The sequence below is a fragment of the Odocoileus virginianus genome, chromosome 5, assembly GCF_023699985.2.
Source record: "Odocoileus virginianus isolate 20LAN1187 ecotype Illinois chromosome 5, Ovbor_1.2, whole genome shotgun sequence".
NCBI classification, from domain to species: Eukaryota; Metazoa; Chordata; class Mammalia; order Artiodactyla; family Cervidae; genus Odocoileus; species Odocoileus virginianus.
This window is the reverse complement of record NC_069678.1, coordinates 86696719-86716209: the sequence shown is the minus strand read 5'-3', so window position 1 is coordinate 86716209 and position 19491 is coordinate 86696719. Positions and strand designations below refer to the sequence as shown.

Genomic DNA, 19491 nt, shown 5'->3' with positions numbered 1-19491 from the left:
TTGTGGAAATTAAGTTTTGCTTCACTTTTCAGAGGGCAGCAGCCTTTTCAGGCTCATAAACTGGAATCCTGAGCACCAATTGAGTTGAAATTTACCTTGACCAAGAAGGAAATCCTGATTCTTCACATCACGTTATGGGATGCCCAAATCTCACTGCAGTTAAGTTAAACCATCATCTCTGGAGCCTGGACGCTGATGTTTCAAAAGCATTGAGGTGTCTCCAGTGAACAGGTGGCACTGAGTCTGAATACTACTTCTCCCAGTTGTCCACACCATACCAAACAGAAGTTTCTTAAACAAGGTCTCAGCTTGGCATTCACCTGGCAAAACCTTCCATGTCTTCCACTGCCTACAGGCTGAAGTCCAAACTCTGCATGACATTCACAATTTGGATCCAGCCTCTTTCCATTAATAACACTAACGGCTAAAATGGACTGGGCATTTCATACATACCCCTTGGTATTGTACCAAGGACTTTCTGTGTGTTATCCATTCACTTGTCACCTAACCTTAGTAGACTATGTCTTGCCCAGCTTCCATATTATAATAATAAGGGGACATTCTAAGAAAAGCATTTAGCACAGTGGTATGTAGTTTACTGCTCAGTTAACAGTAGCTATGACAGCTATCATCCCTGTTCTAAAGATGAGAAGGTTCAGGGGTGTTAAGTAACATGCTTAAGACCACAGTCCTGATAAGTGAACAGAAATGGGGCCTGAACCTGAGAAGTCTGGCTTCAGTGCCCAGACTACCTGTTCTTTCACCCTGCCACTGAGAGCAGTGTTTGTCTCAGGGCATCTTCCAGAGCTGCCCTAGAGGATGTTCCCTTCATGGTTAGAACACCTCCCTTCATCCTCCTCCAGGAAGGCTTCCTTCCTGCACTTCCTTCCCTCACGACCCCCACTAAGCAGAGGCTGATACCTCTGAGCCTTCTCAACAGACCTCCCTCTCCACTCTCATCCCACCCATCTGTCACTTAGACAGAGGGTGCACCCCCTCTGGGGGACATTGTCCTCGTCACCTCTGGCTCTGCCATGCCTGGCCTGGCATGGAACAGACCTCTGCGAATATTGTCACTGCAAGCCAAATCCATTGAAGAGAACCGGGCCAAGAGTGGAGAGCAAGACCTTCTGGCAGAAACGGCCTGCCTGTTCCCAGCTGTCAGCGTGCACTCCAGAGCAAGCACGCTCGTGCTTTTTTTTGGCCAGAGCCCCCTCACCACTGGCCAGAACTTCCAGTCCCCTGGCCGTGGCTCTCAATGTGCTCTCCAGCTACCCCCTGAAGTTGACCAGCATGGGGTTCACCCCAGAGGAGCCTGAATCATCCAGTAACACGAGTCTAGAAGATTCTTCACTTCCCCCAGTTCATTTTTTCAACAAATATTTGATTGAACCCTGACTTTGAGCCCAGCACCGGGAACTGGATACAGGGTGGAGTGCAAACCAGAAATGGTCCCTGGCCTCTGGAGCTTATGCGCTGGTGAGGGAGACAGTTCACCAGTAAGTAAACACACAAATGGATGTGCAACGGTAAAGTCCACATGAAAAAAAAGAATAGAGGACTTTGAGATAGAGTCAAGCCCAGTAGTCAGGGAAGGACTCTCTGAGGAGGTGACATTTCAGCCAAGGCCTGAGGGTATGAAGAGCTTTCAGCCTGCAAAGGGTAGAGAAAGAGCATCCTTGGCGAAGGAAACAGCAGATGAAAAGTCCTAGAGATGGGAATGAGGCTGGAATAAGGAAGAAATGAAGGAAGGCCAGGCTGGAAGAAACGCAGGCAACAAGCTTGAGATTGGTAAGAAAAAGGCTGAAAGTTAAGTTTGGGACAAGAAGAAGAGCTTGCCTTTTATCCTTAGAATAATAGGGAAGTGGAGTAAGGATGTGAAACCAGGGTTGACATTCTATGGTTTGCATGTTTAGAGCTCTCTCTGGCTGTGCTGAGAACGGACTGGCAAAGCAAAAACGAGGCAGAGTGACCTTTTGGAGGGCAGAAATCTGGGGAGAGGTGCTGTGGCCACACCAGGGTCGGGGCTGTGGGCTCAGAGAGAAGTGGATGGACTCCAGACATAGGTAAGAAGTAAAACTTTGCAGAGGTTTTCAGAAAAACTAAAAAAAACTTTATTGATTATGTGTGACAACCGCAACGGGCGGGAGTCAGGGGCACCAGCAAGGTTTGGGAATATAAACAAAGATACACGTGCCCTCAGCCACGGAAACCAATACACATAGTCACCATTCCCCCCACAATCTCTCAGGGAGAATGAACCCCAGGGAAACTAAGATGCCGAAGGTTCTGGGTCATTCCTACCTCATTCAATGGTGTCAACTGATTTTTTTGAAACAGGGTATTTGAAATGTGAAAATGTGTTTCCCACTGTCCTGCCATCAGATGTTGGATTCCTGGGCTAGGAGGTGGTCAAACTGCAGGACTGGAGCACTGACCTGACTTCCGGGGCACAGTGAACCGCCACCTGCAGTGGCCGGGGAGGAGGAGGGTGCCAGGGAAGAGGGGGGGGGAGGAGGGCCTGCCCCTTGTAAGAAAGGTGACGCTGGCCTGTGCCTTCCACCACCACCCTCTGTGGCCCCTCCCAACTCCCGGGCACCTGCTGACAGCCCTCCCTCCCTGTGTCAGCAACCCCCGGCCAGGGACCGCTCCCTGAAATGACGCCTCTCTCCACGCAGAAAGAGGTGGAAGACAGCAGAATCTGATCCAACCACCTCACACTGAGGCGTAAAAGAATGCCTTTAGTTCTTTATCCCTCCTTGAGGAATTCACCTTCTCAAAAGAGCTTTCTGGGTCATTTAAATGATCTCTGCTCTCCTACCCACTTGTCTGAAAGGGCCCTTTCTCCCCAGGGCTTTTGCAAACTCTTTTTAAGCCCATGCAGTCTCCCCAAACTCAGCCTCTGGGGAGGGTAGTTCCATCACAGGGTAGGGGTGGGAGACTCTTCCAGGGGTGACATTAGAAGTATTTGATAACTGTGCAGTGAGCACCAACGACTTGCCAGCGGGAGGGCCCCGAGGCCTTGGGTCAGCCTGGTGTTAACCAGCACGGGGTCCTGGGGAAAAGCCACGTGGTGGGGGCACCCGGAGGCAATCAGGGAAAGCAGGTATTTGTCAACAGGCACAGCAGTGTTTCTTTGTTTTAACGACCATCTGGCAGCGCTAGGTGGGCTGTGTGTCAGCTCTGATCCTCCCCATCTTGTTCAGTTTCTGTTGTCCCACTGGGAAAGGTCTCTGGGCCATTTGTTCTGTTAGAGGGAAAGTGGCAGGCGGGAACTCGGGAATGCAGTGGCCTTTGGGCAAAGCCAGCCGCGTGGAATCCCAGGTGAAGAGGATCCCAGGCCCTTGGCCCACTGCGTGACCTTGAAGGGCCAAGCCGCCTCTGACTGTCCTTCCTCTCGCCCCTCCTCACAGCTATTTTTGTCCAGCCTGACAGCCCTTGGCGATCCCAGCCGTCTGGGCTCCGTGAGCCGGATGCAAAGCAGGCAGCACAAACGTCTGGTGCTGAATCCCAAGAGGATTCCTCTCTGGGCGCCGTCACGTGGGAACGCGGCTTCTGTGCTGTGTATCCGACGGGACCACAGGCCAGAACGGTGAGCATGCGGGAGGCAGGGAGCCGGGCTCTCTGCTGCACAAGCCTGGCTCCTGTCTGGGGACACCATCCGAGGCCTGGGGGTGAGGACACCAGTCACGGAGCCCAGAGACCTCCCGCTGTGTGCAGGGAACGGTGGTCACCTGGAGGGGGGGGGGGTGTTAGCTGGGAAGAGCGTAGGCGCCGGCCCTGCTGAGCTCCCAGTCCCCAGTCTCGGCTGTGGTGGACAGCAGGTCTGTTCTGGGGGTCACTGGGATGGGGGAGGAGATAGGTGGGCTGGGCAGGCAGGGTTCCCAGGAGACATCTTTGTGGGCCCTGCGAGGTTACTATCTCAGGAAGTGAAACAGACACTATGTCCCGGCCCAGGGGCCTGGGAAGTCTGCAGCCAGGCAGTCACTGCGCCTGGCTGGGGTCTGATCTCTAGGGAAGCAGCACGCCATAGGTCATTATGCCTTTTAAAGCGTTGTTCCCAGACCTGAGATTAATGCCTACTGCCCCATTTGTTCTCAGGCAGGAAAGGGGTCTGGGCACCAGCTCTTGGGGGACTCTCCTGGGACTCCTCTGTCCAGAGAAGAAATGAGACCCATACTCTGAGATCAGAACAGCTCCAGGAGAAGCTGGGACAAGCAGTGAGGAGGGGAAATGAGCCAAAGGAGGAGGGTTCCTTGGATGGGTGAAGAAGACACCTTCATACATAACCAGTCCAGGAAGCAGAGCAGAAAAGGCAACGCCATTTTTAGAGCTCCTGGAAAAAGAACTCTCCTCCTTCCTGGGAGCAAAGCCAGCTCAGAAAGCCCCGACTTCAGTGATCTCGGAGACCCAGGAGCGACAGAGCATAGCTCCTGCTGGCCTCCCAGCTGGCCCTGGGGAAGAAGGTCTGGGGCCAGGAACAGCCACATAAGCAGGAGACACCACCACACCAGGGGGGACAGGGGAAGGAGACCGAAGAAGGGGTGCCACGTGGCTGCTCCTGGTGGCCCTGCCACCAGGGGCCGTAGGCAGGGGGGCAGCTGGCCTCTCTAGGGGGCGGGCCCTCCGGGCTGAAGATGCCCCTCGACTGGGCAGCAAATTCCTCCGGGCTGGCAGGATGGCGCCAGCAGCTCTGCGCAAGGGGGCTGCTCGGAGGGCCGGGATGGGGTAAGCCAGAGAGGAGGCATTGGGAAGCATGGGGCCGGGCACTCTTCCTAGGATGGCGAGCTGGTTGCTCGGGGCAGAGAGCCCGGGACAGCTGTGGAAGAAGGACCAGGGCCAGGCAGGGAAGGCCAGGGGGCCGGCAGGCGTGGGTGAAGGCTCCATCTCGGCTGCATAGCTGTTGAGGTGGGAGAGAAGGCGGATCCGCACTGGGTCTGCACGGCTGCTGGGTCCTTCCAGGACCCCCAGGTACCTGATGACCTCGGTGAGGCACTCCCGAAAACCGATGCTCCGGAAGTCGACCGCCAGGGCTCGGGCATCAAAGAATCCTGCAAAGTGAGGCACGATGAGGGCATGCCGGGCAGGGGACAAGCACGGAGCCCGAGATCAGGCTGTCCTGAGTTCTGAACCCGCTTTCCTCACTCACCCCTGTGTGACCTTGGGCATGTCACCTCACCTCTCGGAGACCCAGTCTCCCCATCTGTAAAGTGGGAGTGGTAAAGAACCTGCCTGCCAATGCAGGAGACACGGGTTTGACCCCTGGGTCAGGAAGATCCCCTGGAGGAGGAAATGGCAACCCATTCCAGTATTCTTGCCTGAAAAACTCCATGGACAGATGTGTCTGGTGGACTACAATCCATGGGCTTCTAAGAGCTGGATACAAATGAGCACAGGCACACATGTACACACATCTGGGGTTGAAGAGGTGAGGTCTGAGGGCCAAATAAATTCACTAACCAGAGCATTGTAGAATATATTGTTTTCATCATAACTCATGATTAACGCAAAGAAGAAACTCTGTGGCCAAGATAACTTCATTTAAGCAGATGCTTGCTAGGTGTGAAAGGGTTGTGCACATGGAGGTATGGAACAGTCCTGAGGATGGGGGTGGATGCTGGGAGGTGCTGCTACGAGCTGGGAGAGTCTTTGGAGAGGGGAGTGGAGAGTAGCAATGAAGCATGAGGTCTCTGCAGGCCAGTTGCTTGAACATGGACTTAACCAGCACCCTAACTATGGACAAGATTCTTAATCTTTCCATGCCTCAATTTCCTGAGCTGTGAAATGAGCATATAACAGTACTTGCTACATACAGAAGGGAGGACAAAATGAAATGGTGCACAGAAATACCTAACAAATGAAAAGTGAACTATCATTTATATGACTGGTTTGGCCCCCATAGGTATTCGAGTTTGTTTCCCATCACAAAGTGCAGTCTAGAAAGCACGATCCCACCCTGGACCTCAGCTGCTGCCCTCAAGCCAGGCACCCTGTTTTGGAGGCCTGATAATCAATTTCGGGTGACCAGGGGGACTGCCAACAAGAGTATTCACATTCTCACTGCCTCTCCACTCCTGCCCCTCTCTCAGTCACCTTCTGGGCAAGGATGGAACAGCCCCAGTGAGGACTGGCCTCATGATCATGGCAGCAAATATCAGTTCCCTGGTTCACGGCTGAGGCCCCCACAGCGGGACAGCTTGGCAGGAGACGATGTTTGGAGCCAGGCCTCCCTGGAGGCAAGACCTGGCTCTGGTGTCTGCTTAGTTGTGCAACTTTGAGCAAATCAAATCGCCTCTCTCTGTTCACTGTTCTTTTTTCACTAACATTTGCTGGGTTCTTCCTAAGTACTTAATTTGCACTAGCTAATTTGAACCTCATAAAAACCGATCATTATTCCTATTTCAGAGGTGAGGAAACTGAGGAATAAAGGGCTTAAATCAATCATCTAAGGTCCTAAAACTAGTAAGCAATAAAGTCAGTGTTCAGATCCAAAGCCAGTGCTCTAAGCCACAATTCTCTGTCTTTCCATCAGCCCTTAGCCAGAAAACAGAGAGGACAACACCACCCACCCTCGAGATTCTTATGCGAATCAAATGAGATAACATTAGAGAAAGCATTTTGAAAACTATAAAATGATGCCAAAATATTAGTCACTTTTCCTTTAAATTGGATAAATATAAATGTAGCTTGAACTATCTCCTCCCTTGGTTGATTAGAGACAGTTTCCACTGTCAGCCATGCATTTCTTTGGTGGAACTTTTCCAAGTGACTACTTGCAGCAGGGTCATCAGGCCTGCTTGCTAAACTGGCAGATTCTTAAACTCCAATCCAGACCTACTGCCTTGGGATCTCTGGAGTGTGATTCACGACTCTGCCTGCTCCCACATGACACTGATGCACACCAAGGCTTGAGAGGCACCAGGCTGGCTCACTTAAAATGCAACTGTTTCCTTGATGGGTAGCAAGTTAAAGTTTCAGGGCTTAAGTCTTCACAGACAAGGTCTGTGGAGCTTTCACAGTTTCCCAGTGGTGAAATTATGAAAACACACAGAGCAGCTTCAGAATTTCCATTTGTCCAGAAGTCTTTTAAAAACCACAGTTTCGTGACTTTTTTGTAGTGGACTAGCTCAAAATAACAGAATGAATTATATTTGCATCTTACTACCATCCCACAACTGATCTTTAACTGTGAGTGTGACATGTTCTCCCCCAACACCGCCAAGATCACAAGAGTCCAGAAGCCTAGATCAGTGGGTTGGCACACCATGAACTGCCATAGCTAAAAATCTCCCACTGGATTGCAGTGAGAGTGAGCTCATTCAGGCTGATGCTTAACGAGGCCCTGGCGGAAGGGAGGGACCAGTAGTCTGTTATAGAAGAGTTCCTCCAAGGTTCAAGGTTGGCAGGAGTAGAGCTGAAGAAAGGGCAGGACACAGGGAAACAATGAAAGCAGAGAGGGTGATGCCAAAGGAAGAAGAGAGACAAGCTTTGCTTCAGCCCCTCTGTGAACTGTGAGCTCCACGAGGGCAGGGACCGTGTCTGCTTTGCTCACCACTGTATCCCCAGGGCCCAGCCCCCAAATACTGGCTGGAGGAATGATTCTGGGAGAGCGTAGTATCCGTACCTGTGCCTCCAGTGGCGTGGAGCATTTTCAAGTGATCTACCGTCATCTGCAGGACCTCGGCTTTCTCCAACTTGGAGGAACCCTGTGTGTACAGGAGAGTGATGATCTTTAGCTGACCTCTGTCACTCACCTCCCCTGCACAGGGTAACAACACTCACTGCCTCAGTTTTCTCCTCTTCCTTCAGCTCCACCAGTGCCTGAAACTGGGCTTCTGTTTTGGCCAAGCCTTCCAAATCTAAGATTCTCTTCGGTTCTCATTTTAGCCTGCTTTACCCATCAGTTCCTGAATGCCCTCCTCCCGTCTTCTTGCTCTGACTGACCCTTAAAACGGTGGTGTTCCCAGTGGGTGATGGCCCACTTTTCTTGTTCTGTGCACTCTCCTCAGAGGGTCCCCTCTACCTCCGTGGCTTCAGACACCATCACCAGAATGTCACTCCTGCATACCCACGTGCCTCCTAGACCAGCTTTACGAGAAATCCAACTTTACACTCATTACACACACACCCAAGATCGGGCTCGTCATCTTACCCCAAAGTAAGATGCTCTTCCTTCATTCTCTCTTGGGGAATGTTTCTGAGACTCCAGCATCACCTGGTCTCCCAGGTGAAACCTAAGGGCTGGACTCTCCATGAGAGTCCCTTGAAGGGTAGGTACTAAGTCTAGTTCATGGCTGGGCTTGTGAACGTTTTAATAAAGGTCGGTGGAACGACTGACTTGTTCCCCCCAGCAGAAAGGAAGTCACAGGACTTATGATCGTGCCGGGGTGCATACGGTGAGAGTCTTTGAGGTTGTCTGATTGACTCAACTGTCTGACTCTCCACGGAAGTCCCTCCACCCCAGCATGTTCAATGGCAGCCTTACTCCCCAAGCAGCCTGTTCTACTTTCACATAGCTCTGGAAATGTCAGCAGTGCTGAGGGATAGGGCACTTTAGGATCACACAGTCTGTGTTCCAGTTCCACTCTGCTATTTACTAGCTGTGTGATCTGGAGTATGGAGTAAGTTACTTCACCTCTCTCTGTTTCAATTTCCTCACCGGTGCAATGGGCATCATAGTCCCAATCCTTCGGGATCATTCTGAGGATTCAATTCAACTAGATGATGAACATAAAGCCACAGCCCCTAAGACACCTCAGTCAATATGAATTTCCATTCCTTATTTCTGGCCATTGACAGGCACTTCACGGCACTTCAGGCAGCTGCCACCAATCAATAAGAGATGCCGTGAGAAGTGAATCCTATCTGCAACCCACACTGTACTTCCTCAAGCACATTCAGCAGTGTCACACACCTGCTTCTCAAAGGCAGTGGGGACCAAGCGCCGCAGTTCAGAAAGGCTGCTGTTGATGCGGTCCCGGCGCCGTTTCTCTATGATCTAAAAAGCAATGAGGAAAGAATCAAAAACCAAGTAGGCACTCCATCACAGTTTCCAACATGTTTTAATGGGCGCTGACTCATATCTTCCTTCACAATATTCCTGTAAGGGCGATAAATCCATTCTCACATTATGGAGGAGGAAAATAAGGCTCAGAGAGGGGCAGCAATTTGCTTAAGGTCACACAGCAAGGAAGTTCAAAGCTGGGAATAGAACTCAGACCTCTTGTCTTGATCTGAGGAGTGGTATTCAACACATTTAACCATTGATACAACAGGGCACCAATCAAATAGAATACAGACACCAACCACAGCCCCAGAGAAGACCCTGGAGACCTCTGCTGGGCCAGGGAGACCCCCTTGAGTTGCTGGGTCATGAAGTCAAGGGATGGCTTGGCTAGGCATGGCTCTTTCCAGCTGGGAAGGCCTTTCATTCCCAAGACCTCATTCTCAGCTCATGATACTGGTAGCGGAATGCTTATCTCAGGATAGAAATAATGACACCCATTTTACTGACAAAGAGAATGAGGCTGGATGGAGGAGGTTTTTTGGTTAGTGCGTGGTGGGGCTGGTCTTTGCTGGATTCTGGGTCTCTGGACTTCCAGGACAGAAGCATAGCTACATCCTTCTTCTGTCCCCCTAACTCACCCCTCAGCACACTGGGAGGGAGTGAAAGTTCTGGGCTCAGAGAGAAGTGGGGAAGACTGGGATAAATAATAATGGCTAGTTTGCGTGTCACCTTTTGTTCTGAGCACATTAATTAATTCACTTCAAAACAGCCCTTTGAGGAAGGTACCATCATGATTGCAGTTACACAGATGAGAAAATGAGGCACAGAGAGGTTAAGCGGCTTGCTCAAGGTCACTCGGCTCGCTACTGGCAGAACTGGCACTTGAACCCTGACAGCATCGCTTCCCTCGTGTTTCTGACCAGGGTTCTCTGGGCCAGGCCCCTGGGAACTCAGGGCAAACCTCTGTTCCGCAACTCTGCTGAGAAAGACACTCACCCCTCTGCGTTTCTTCCTGGCTTGCATTTGTGAAGGGCTGGGGGTGGACAGCGGCCGGGCCATCTGGCTGGAGAGGAAGAGAAAGGCCGATTTTTTAGAGGACCATCTCCCTGGCCTGGGCTGACCTCGGAGCCGGCTGTGGGCGGGCACAGCCCCCTCCCAGTGCCCGAGGTCTCCCAGGCCCGGGGGGAGGAGGCGCAGGGCAGGCGTGGGTGGGGACGCTTTCTCTCCCCTTCTCCCCGGGGGCTCTTTTCTCCTTGGGCCAACTCCTCCCCTGCACCGAGTTTCCTGCCCCAGAGTGGCCGGCGGCTGGGGCCATGGGATGGGGGGCTTAACTCTCGCCCGAACCTGACCCGCTGGGCCTCGGCCCCTGCCCCTCGCCCTCGGGAGAACCGCACCCCGGCCAACCGGCTCCTGCAACACGATCCCCCGGGCGGGGCGGGTGAGGGCACGGGCGGCGGCGGCGGCGGGGCCGGGCCGGCGGGTTGGGTTTCAGAGGGAGCCGCTGGGAACGAGCGTGGAAAGAACAGATGCCGCCGCTTCCCACGGGCCGGGCGCGCCGGCCGCCCGCCCTCCGCCCGGCCTGCAGCTGCCGCCTCCTCCCACGCTGCGCGGCCAGGCCGAGGGGGAGGCAGCATCTGGGTCACAGGCCCCTCTCGGACTCTGGGGACGCGGCCCTGGCCTCCCCCAAAAGCCCTAGCCTCGCATCGCTTTGGGCCTTCAGTCCGCCGGCCGCGGGGGCTGACTGAAGGATGGATGTCCACTCGCACCCTAGGTGTTCCCGTACGTGGAGGAGGCTCAAGCCCTCTGGGGCTATTCCTGCCGGTCTGACTGATATTCTCATCAGCCCAGCTGCTTGCCGTCTTAAGGGTCTCCTGCTTCAGAGGCTCTCCTGGAGTGAAGGGGATTTGCTGGGCTGCACTTAGGATCATTCATTTGGCCAACATGCCAGCGGCCCCACTCAGACCCAGGACTGGACTGGATGCCCTCGGCCAGGCCCCAGACCCCAGCTCCCATTGAGGATATCATAGCCACAAATAACTGCAGACAAGGGGACTCCCCTGCTATTTCAGACACACATCTAAACAGGAACCCAAGAGCTCCTCTCCACCTAAAACCTCCCCTCACCACCCCTCACCCCCATGCAGGTTCTCATCTCACCAAAGGCACACATCTCCCATTTCTGCAAGGTGGGCACTCAACCACCATCTTTGATTCCTTCTCTGTCCTCACCTATCCCATGAAACCTACCCATTCATGTCTAAAATATATTTCACACCTGTCCCCCTTATTTCCATTGCCAATCTTAGGACCAAGCCTCCATCACCTTTCTAGTCTGCAGGAGTCTATGGTATCCTACTACCCCCTACAAGCAGGCAGAGTGATCATCTAAATGCTGGGACCTCCTTGGTGGTCCAGTGGTTAAGACTTTGCTCTCTTATGTAGGGGGTGCAGGTGTGATCCCTGGTTGGGGAAGCTAAGATCCCACGTGACTCGTGGCCAAAAAACCAAAATATAAAACAGAAGGAATTACATATACATTACCGTATGTAAAATAGATACCCAATGGGAAATTGCTGTATAGGAACTCAACCTGTGACCACCTAGAGGGGTAGGATGGGGTAGGGGTGGGGTGGCATTAGGTTCAAAACGGAGGGGCAATAGGTATACTTAACAGCCAATCAGTGCTATTGTATAGCAGAAGCCAACACAGAATTGTAAAGCTTTAATCCTCCAAATAGATTAACAACAAAAAAACCCAGAAACAATATCGTAGCAAATTCAATAAAGAAGTTAAAAAAAAAAGTCTTTAGTATTTCCCTGGTGATCCAGTGGTTAAGAATCCCCCTGCCAATGCAGGGGACACGGGTTCGATCCCTGCTCGGAGAAGATTCCTGTGTACCACAACTACTGAGCTTGAGCACTAGAGCCCATGCTCTGTGACAACAGGGGTTATTGTGGTTGTGTTGGGCTCAGTCGTGTCCGACTCCTCCCGACCCTATGGATTGCAGTCCACCAGGCTTCTCTGTCCCTGGAATTTTCCAGGCAAGAACACTGGGATGGGTTGCTGTTTCCTATTCCAGGGGATCTTCCTGACACAGGAGTTGAACTCACATCTCTTACGTCTCCTGCATTGGCAGGCAGATTCTTTACCACCGGGCCACCTGGGAAGCCAGTAACAAGAGAAGCCACCACGATAAGAGACCCGAGTCCTGCAACCGGAGAGAGAGCCCGTGTGCAGCTTCGAAGGCAGAGCACAGGGAAAAATAAATAATTTTTTTTTAATCTTAAAAAAAAAAAATCAGATCATGTCACTCTCTTAAACTCCTCAGGGACTTCCCAAAGATCAAGGCCACCATCTGTCAGGTAGCCCAGCTGGCCCCTGTCACCTCCTAGACGCAACTCTTTTTGCTCTGTAGGTTCCAGCTTGTGAATGCACTAATCCTTTCTTGTGGTGTCACACACTGTTTCCCTGGTCCACCCCCTCTCCTCACCCAACCCCAGCCCTTTCGCCTAGGAACTTCTACCTCCTTTCAGATCTCAACTCAAATGTCAACTAACTGGGGCAGTCTTTTCTGACATCACCCCTCCCACCTGATATTTGATTGTCTATCTCTACATGAAGTCCATAAGTTGCATGAGGCCATGAACCATGTCTGTCTCATTCATAGTTGTACCCGGTACTCAGCAAATCCTGGAACATGACAGAGCCCATGGTTGAACTCTGCCTCCTGCCCTCGCCTTTGGCATCACTGAAGGACACAGAGGTGACACCATAAAGTCGACGTCTTAGACCTTCATGAAATGGCATATGTGGCTTGCCCGGAGGGTTGCAGCCCACTTGACAATCCTCTTGGCATTAGAGGTTGGATCATTTTCATCACTGCTCAAAGAGAAAAGGCTGCAGGGGAGACCAGATCAACATTTGCCAAACCTTACTGCTATGGCCCTGGCTTTGTCCAGCTACATCTGGAAAAGGCTATTTCCATCCAAACATCTGGACAAGAATGTAAGGCCAGTGAAAACTCCTGGAAGGGATGGCTCAGCAAGCTAGGCCCAGGGCTCAGGGGGCCAGATCCTGAGATCTCTAGGGCGGCTTGTTTACAAAGCTTCACTCTGGACAAGCCGCAAGAGCCAAGGTCTACTAAGAAACACGGCCTTTGTCCCTCCAGGGTGGGTAAGGTGTCTCCAGGGGTATTGGGTTAGCACTGTGCGCGTCACTGCCTTCAGCCTGATCCCTCCTCAGGGACCATCTGTTGGAGGCTGACACCCCCCTTTCAGGGAAGCTCAGCCATCCCTTTCCCACCCTCCTGGTTCTCTGCATCCCTCTCCCTCCACTCTTGTATCCCACAGGCATGTCTCACATCACAGCTTTCCAGGCATCTCTACAGGTGTTAATACTTCTCTCCTTTGAAGGAGAGCCCATTTCACCCAGGCATCACCACATGTATGAATACTTCTCTCCTTTGAGGGACAGCCCCACTTCACCCAGGCATCACCACATGTATTAATACTTCTCTCCTTTGAGGGACAGCCCCACTTCACCCGGGCATCACCACATGTATTAATACTTCTCTCCTTTGAGGGACAGCCCCACTTCACCCAGGCATCACCACATGTATTAATACTTCTCTCCTTTGAGAGACAGCCCCATTTCACAGATAAGGATGCTGAGCATGGGGAGCTACGGCAGCTTGCCCAGCCTATGCAGCTGCTGAGGAGCAAAACCCGCATGGGAATCCATGTCTTCTGGCTCCAAACTCAGCATTGTTTTCCCTCCTAATTCCTACTTCCTGTCTGTCTGAATAGCCCTCCAGTCCCCTTAGCCGAATAGCTCCCAAGAGCCCAGCCAGAGCGAGTTCTTTTCCAGGCTGTGATCTGGCCCTGACACTGGGAGAGGGTGTGAGAGCTTCTTGACTGAGAGCCTGGAAATAAGGCAGATTTTCAGGGGCCCAGAGAAAATACATTGAGTCCCAAGATCGGTTCCATGGGCATCAACAGATCCCTAGCCAGAATTCTAGGGTAGTCTCTTGAGGGAGAGGCAGCTTTCCAGGTGGTCTGGCCACCAGTCATGACCACCCTCAGCGGTCAGCCTCAGTTCCTTTTAGGGAAATACCCTGAGGAGCCTTTGCAGGTGACCCCGTTCATTTTCCATCAACCAGAGGCAGACTCACAATGTCTTCAGTGAAAGGTTTTCAGAGAGCATTCAGCCCACTTGTAAAATGTGGAAACTCAGAGAGGGGAAGGTATCTGCTCCAGGACACACAGCAAATTAAAGGAAATTCCAGAGCTGAAGCCAAGTCTACTGGTTTTTCATCCACTGCTCCCCACGTAGTCATCATCCCACCGTGTATACATCATAGCCAGTACTTCCTGTTCTAGACAGCATTTCCACGTTTGCTTGTTTCATTTATCATACAATAGCTCTGTGAATTAAGTATTGGGGCCATTTCACGCTAAGGAAAAATAATCATTTGATAGCTGGAGGGAGAGAGACACAAAGTCCCGTCTACAGACATCCAGGCTTTTCATTAGACCATGCTGTTTCATGAACACGGCACCCTCCAACTGAACAGTGACCCCTTAGCAGTTTTTAAAAACTTAATTAATTAGGCTGCGCTGGCTCTTCATGACTCACAGGGGGTCTCTCTTTGAGGTTCACCGACTCTCCAGTTGTGGCATGTGGGCTCAGTAGTTGTGGTCCATGGGCTTAGTGGCTCCACTGCATGTGGATCTTAGGGATCTTAGGGATCTTAGGTCCCTGCCCATGGATCTAACTCGTGTCTCGTGCATTGCAAGGGGGATTCTTAACCACTGGGCCATCTGCCCTAGCGAGCAGTTTTATCTGGAAGTTGCCTTGTGTCAAAGCAAGAAGTTGTATGCCTTAAGTCCATTACCCTATCAAAGCCTCATCCTGTGAGGTAAGATATTAGCATCCCCATATTGTAAGGGAGAAAACTGGGATTCAGAAAGGGGTAGTCACTTGCCTAAGTTAATGGTGGTGAGAGTCACATACAAGTCTATCTGACTTCAAAGGCCACCATGTGCCTCAAATCATGTAGAAACAACCCACAGACCCTGAACCAGTGCCTGACATGTGGCAGGTGCTCATTAAATTTTTTGCAGAGGGGGAGGGGAGAGGTATATTCTCAGTTTGGACCCACGGGTGTCAGGGGGCTGGGTTTAGATAGGAGCTCTGAGGGTGATCCTCACATGTGGGGCAGGACACGGCCACCAGGTGGACACCCACAGTGACAGTGGAACACACCCTGCTCTTTACTCTGAGTGGGGAGGGGTTTGAGCCCTGCCTCTGACCCTGGGGAGAGGCTGGCTGCTTCAGTCCCGTGGCCCTTGCCACTGTTTATCTGGCTTTCTTTGTCCATGGAGCTCTTCTTCTCTGAGAGTTCCCTGAGGGCAGAAGCTGAGCAGGATACATCTGGGCCCCCCACACCCAGCCCAGGGTCTGGGCCACAGCAGGCATCGTTCAGCGCTCCCTGAATTGAAGCATTGATGTCTGCTGGGGGGAGGGCCTTTTGGTGAGTGCTACAAAGAGGGGTCTATAAGTCCGCCTATGCCAGATGTCCAACTGCTTTCTCTCCTCTGAGGGGGTCTGCTCGCCAGAGAATCTAGACAGTCTCAAAAAATGGGCTCTGGTTGAAAGAACAAAATGTTGTATAGGAAAAAAAACTACGTACCGATCCTTTATGCCATAGTCCAAATGCCACTGCCTTCAGGAAGCCCTCCTTGCACATTTGGTTGTGAGTGACCTCTCCCTGTTCAGGTGCCCTCACAGCCCACAGTCTGTCTCTCCTTCCATCTTCCATCCTGCCCATGGACTTTGTGTGACCTGGCAGGTCACTGACCAGGCTGCAAATTCTTGGGAGGACAGAAGCCAGCTCCCATTGGCCTAGCTCTCTGACACCAATTTCACGCCTCTGATTCATGAAGACCCAATGACACTGAGCTTCAGACCCCTCCCCCGCCCCCACACACATGGCATTGGTCCCTTCCCCTGCTCCCAGCAGCCACAGACTCAGATAACTGATTCTTTAAATAGCAGTTTCTGCTAAACAGTTTTTAAAGGCTAGTAAGTTGCATAGGGAATTGTATTATATACCCCAAAACCTCATGAACAGGAAATTACCTCCTATTATAAGCTAGAAATAATTGGAAGGTGGTGGCCCTTTATTGGACTTGTGATTGAAAAGGATCCCCTGGTCTCAGAAAACTGGAGATCACTGAGATTATGACCTATTCTCAGAAACATCCCTAAGAATGAACGGAATCCCCTTTGCAAATCTAGTCTAGTGATTCAGGTTTAGATGAACCAGGAGGGACCAGATAGGCCTCCCTTTTCTACTCCTTGTTCTCCTTTATTTCCTGACGAGGAAACAGGCTCTCAAAGGGAAAGCAATGGCCCAAGGTCAAACGGTGAGCTGGTGGCAGATTTGAGGCTAGGACTCAGGCCTGCAGGCTCCCAGTCAGTCCCTGCTGCTCTTTCAAGTTCTGGGTATCACATATTGAGTGCCTGATACTAATTAAGCATTTGCTACATGCTAGGCTCTGTGTGAAGCCTTTGACATAGGTTATCTCATTTGATTTTCCTAATAATTCTATGAGATCAGTTCTATTATTTATACCCATTTTACAGATGAAGAAACTGAAACTTAGCTTGTTCACAGAACTGGGATGTAACAGAGCTTTTACAAGTCTAGTTTGTTCTATAGGTTTGACACCAGATCTGAAAATGTACCAAGAGTCGAAAGACATTGGCAAGAGGCTGATGTGGTAGAAAGGACACTGGAATCGAATGGAGTCAAGGCCCTTGCATTGACCACAGGCACGTCACCGATTATTGTCTTCAATATTAAAACCTTAATTGCAAAGTCCAGTTTGCTCAAGAGGGATTTTCTTCCCCTGGAAATTTTTCTCTGTGTGTGTAGTATATGAAAAGTGCACCCAAGCTAGAGTAGAATTAAGAAGGTGCGGTTGTTCTAGCCACTGCATTCTGGACCAGGGGGTGTGATACCAACAGCCCGGGAGAGCTCCTAAGATCTTCAGGGAAAGTCCCTGCCAGTAGCCTCACCCGGGCACTTTGAAAGGCATTGCCAACCTGACCTCAGACCCCGAGCTGAACTCTCCCTCCATGAAGCATCCCCAGCCCTGAACCGCGGAGAGAGCGCGGGATCTCGGGTACTCGTGCGCCTAACAGTGGCGCCACACCTGAGTCGCCCCAGGATTCGCCCCGCGCTCGGCAGTCCGTCGGCCAGCTTCCCAGCCGGCTCGCCCCCGCGCGCTCCGCACCCCTAGCCCGCCTTACCTCAGCTCGCCTTCGCGGCCCACGTCGATGGGTCCGTCGGACTCGCTGTCGGAGCCGCTCGGCTCCCGGGGCCGCTTCATCACGAACGCGGGCTGCGCGGGTCTCCGCCGGGAGGCGCGGGCGGCGAGCCGGGAAGTCGGGCCCCGCCCCGGCCCCGCCCCGGGGGCGCCGCCGCCGCCCTTTCCCAGGGCCCTTTCCTGCGCCGCAGCCCCGGGCGCCCCCTCGCCCCCGCCGTGACGCGCTGGCCGAGCCGTGGGAAGGCCCCGGGCGGTCGCCGCCCCCGCCGACGGCTGGGAGGTCCGGCTCCTCTCCGCCGCCTCGGCCGCAGCGAGCTGGGTGGCCTTGGGCAGGTGCCCTTGGAGGCCCCCGGGGAGTCCAGGGGGTCCCCGTCTGGCCCTGGTTCGCCCTAGGGCGCTGCTGACTCCGCGATGCCCCAGACTGCCGAGGTCTAGTCGTGCTGGGGTCCTGGGAGCGGCAGACACATCCGGTTTGGGGAGGCTGGTGGGGGTGGCGGTGGCCTGATCCTCGACCAGAATCCTCCAGCAGCTTTCTCCCGAAAGGGTCTAGAACAAGTGTAATGTGGGGTGGGGTGGTGGCTGTCACCCCCAAAAGGATGGCCGTAGTTGTGGCTGCACCACCTGAGCAGGACCGGCTCTGGCCAAGTGTCCCCGGAAATCAGTTCACCAGAGGCCGAGCTGTCCTGGGAGGCCAAGAAGTCTCCGAGAAGTTGCCCATTCCTGAAGCGATGCCTCTAAAGGGAGTGGGTGGCAGTCTCCAGCCTCCCTTCCTGGGACTCCCCTACAACAGACCAAACTCGGCAGGGGCTCCTACTGCTCTGCCCCTCGGAAGGGAGACTCAAGGAAGAGTCGCAGACATTCATCTGCCATCCTCATGGATCAGAGGATTGACCCCTCAAGGGTCAGAAGGAAACAGAATGGGGCATCCTGGAAGGTGGACTTCACGAGCAGGGAGGAGGAAGAGACGTGAAGACCATCTCCATGTGGTAGGTCAGACACCAGCGAAGCCCTTCCCTTCCACTTACCCACCAGGACACAGAGAAAGCCACTCCCACCCCCGCCCCACTTGGGAGAGTGGGGTTGGTCATCTGAGAATAACTGCACTTTCACTCCCACAGCAAGACCTGCTTGGGGGCGCTTGATTATGGTGGGGGAACGAAAAAATCCCATGGCCCCTTCCACACGACCACAGACATGATCGCGTGGCCAGGTACACAGACACGGGCTTCCCTGATGGCCCAGCGGGTAAAGAATGCACCCGCAATGCAGGAGACACAGGAGACGTGGGTTGGATCCCTGGGTCAGGAAGATCCCCTGGAGGAGGAAATGGCAACCCACTCCAGTATTCTTGCCTGAAAAATCCCATGGACAGAGGAGCCTGGTGGGCTGCAGTCCAAACAGTTACGAAGTTGCACGTGACTGAGCCGCTAAGCACAAATACACAGACCAAACAGGCAGACACACAGATACCCGGCTGGCATGCACAGTCAGAACCGACAGCCTGGGCTTCCTCGGGAGGCCCTGGTGCTCACACCAGCCACACCTGTGGACTCTTCTTCCAGATGTCCTCGGCACTCACATAGCTTCCATGGGCACCCACTTGTGGAATGGAAACCTCAACCAAAAGGGAAGGTTTGCAGCAATAGCATGTTGAGATTTTATAATCTTTTAAACATATTGGATTAAATAAAACATTAAAAATTAACTTGTCTTTTTAGTTTGGGTGTTTTTTTTTTTAATGTGGCTACTGGAAAAATTTTAATTGTATGTGCTGCTCCCTGTTCTATTTCCATCGGACAGTGCTAATCTAGTTCAGGTTTTCTTTCTTTTTAAAAAATATTTATTCTTATGGCTGCACTGGGTCTCAGCTGTGGCACTCAGGATCTTTTCTTCATGCAGTATACAGGATCTTTAGTAGAGGCATGCAAACTCTTAGTTATGGCATGTGGGAATCTAGTTCCCTGACCAGGGACTGAACCCAGGCCCCCCTGCATTGGGAGTGCAGAGTCTTAGCCATTGGGCCACCCTAGGACAGGGTTTCTTGACCTCAGTCCCACTTGACATTTGGGGCTGGAAAATTCTTTATTGCCTGGGGCTGTTGCGTGCACTTTAGAATGTTTAGTAGAATCCCTGGTTTCTACTTGCTCCAT

General features: G+C 52.5%; 1 protein-coding gene and 1 long non-coding RNA gene across 8 annotated transcripts; one reads left to right on the top strand and one right to left on the bottom strand.

The window, feature by feature from the left end:
- Nucleotides 1–1541: 1541 nt before the first annotated feature.
- On the top strand, nucleotides 1542–16895 carry LOC110139267 (uncharacterized). Of its 4 annotated transcripts, none has more exons than XR_011487943.1 (4): nucleotides 1542–1791; nucleotides 1917–2066; nucleotides 3414–3592; nucleotides 12145–12654. It is a non-coding gene; the product is annotated as an uncharacterized lncRNA (long non-coding RNA). The 4 variants fall into 4 exon arrangements; XR_011487942.1 differs by lacking the exon at nucleotides 12145–12654 and adding an exon at nucleotides 10779–12133; XR_011487941.1 differs by lacking the exon at nucleotides 12145–12654 and adding an exon at nucleotides 16732–16895 and having other exon boundaries at nucleotides 1543–1791.
- HEYL (hes related family bHLH transcription factor with YRPW motif like) lies at nucleotides 2091–17460 on the bottom strand. 4 transcript variants are annotated; one of them, XM_020896899.2, is made up of 5 exons: nucleotides 17325–17460; nucleotides 10004–10070; nucleotides 8915–8998; nucleotides 7625–7706; nucleotides 2091–5051 (listed from the first exon to the last, which is right to left on the bottom strand). In XM_020896899.2, exons 1-5 carry the CDS (start codon nucleotides 17402–17404, stop codon nucleotides 4378–4380), a joined length of 987 nt encoding a protein of 328 aa, XP_020752558.2. In that variant the 5' UTR covers nucleotides 17405–17460; the 3' UTR covers nucleotides 2091–4377. The 4 variants fall into 4 exon arrangements, with proteins under 4 accessions (XP_020752558.2, XP_020752559.2, XP_070324465.1 ...); XM_020896900.2 differs by having other exon boundaries at nucleotides 10004–10066; nucleotides 17325–17406; XM_070468364.1 differs by lacking the exon at nucleotides 17325–17460 and adding an exon at nucleotides 15700–15960 and having other exon boundaries at nucleotides 10004–10066.
- Nucleotides 17461–19491: the final 2031 nt, after the last annotated feature.

Bases quoted from the DNA above. Each gene is read 5' to 3' on its own strand.
- HEYL (XM_070468364.1), bottom strand. From the start codon at position 15,948: ATGAATCAGAGGCGTGAAATTGGTGTCAGAGAGCTAGGCCAATGGGAG. The intron at 10,067-15,699 runs GTACGTAGTTTT...CTCTCCAGCCAG, and splicing joins GACTATGGCATAAAGGATCG to ATGGCCCGGCCGCTGTCCAC. The intron at 7,707-8,914 runs GTGTGTGACACT...CTGTACACACAG, and splicing joins CCACTGCCTTTGAGAAGCAG to GGTTCCTCCAAGTTGGAGAA.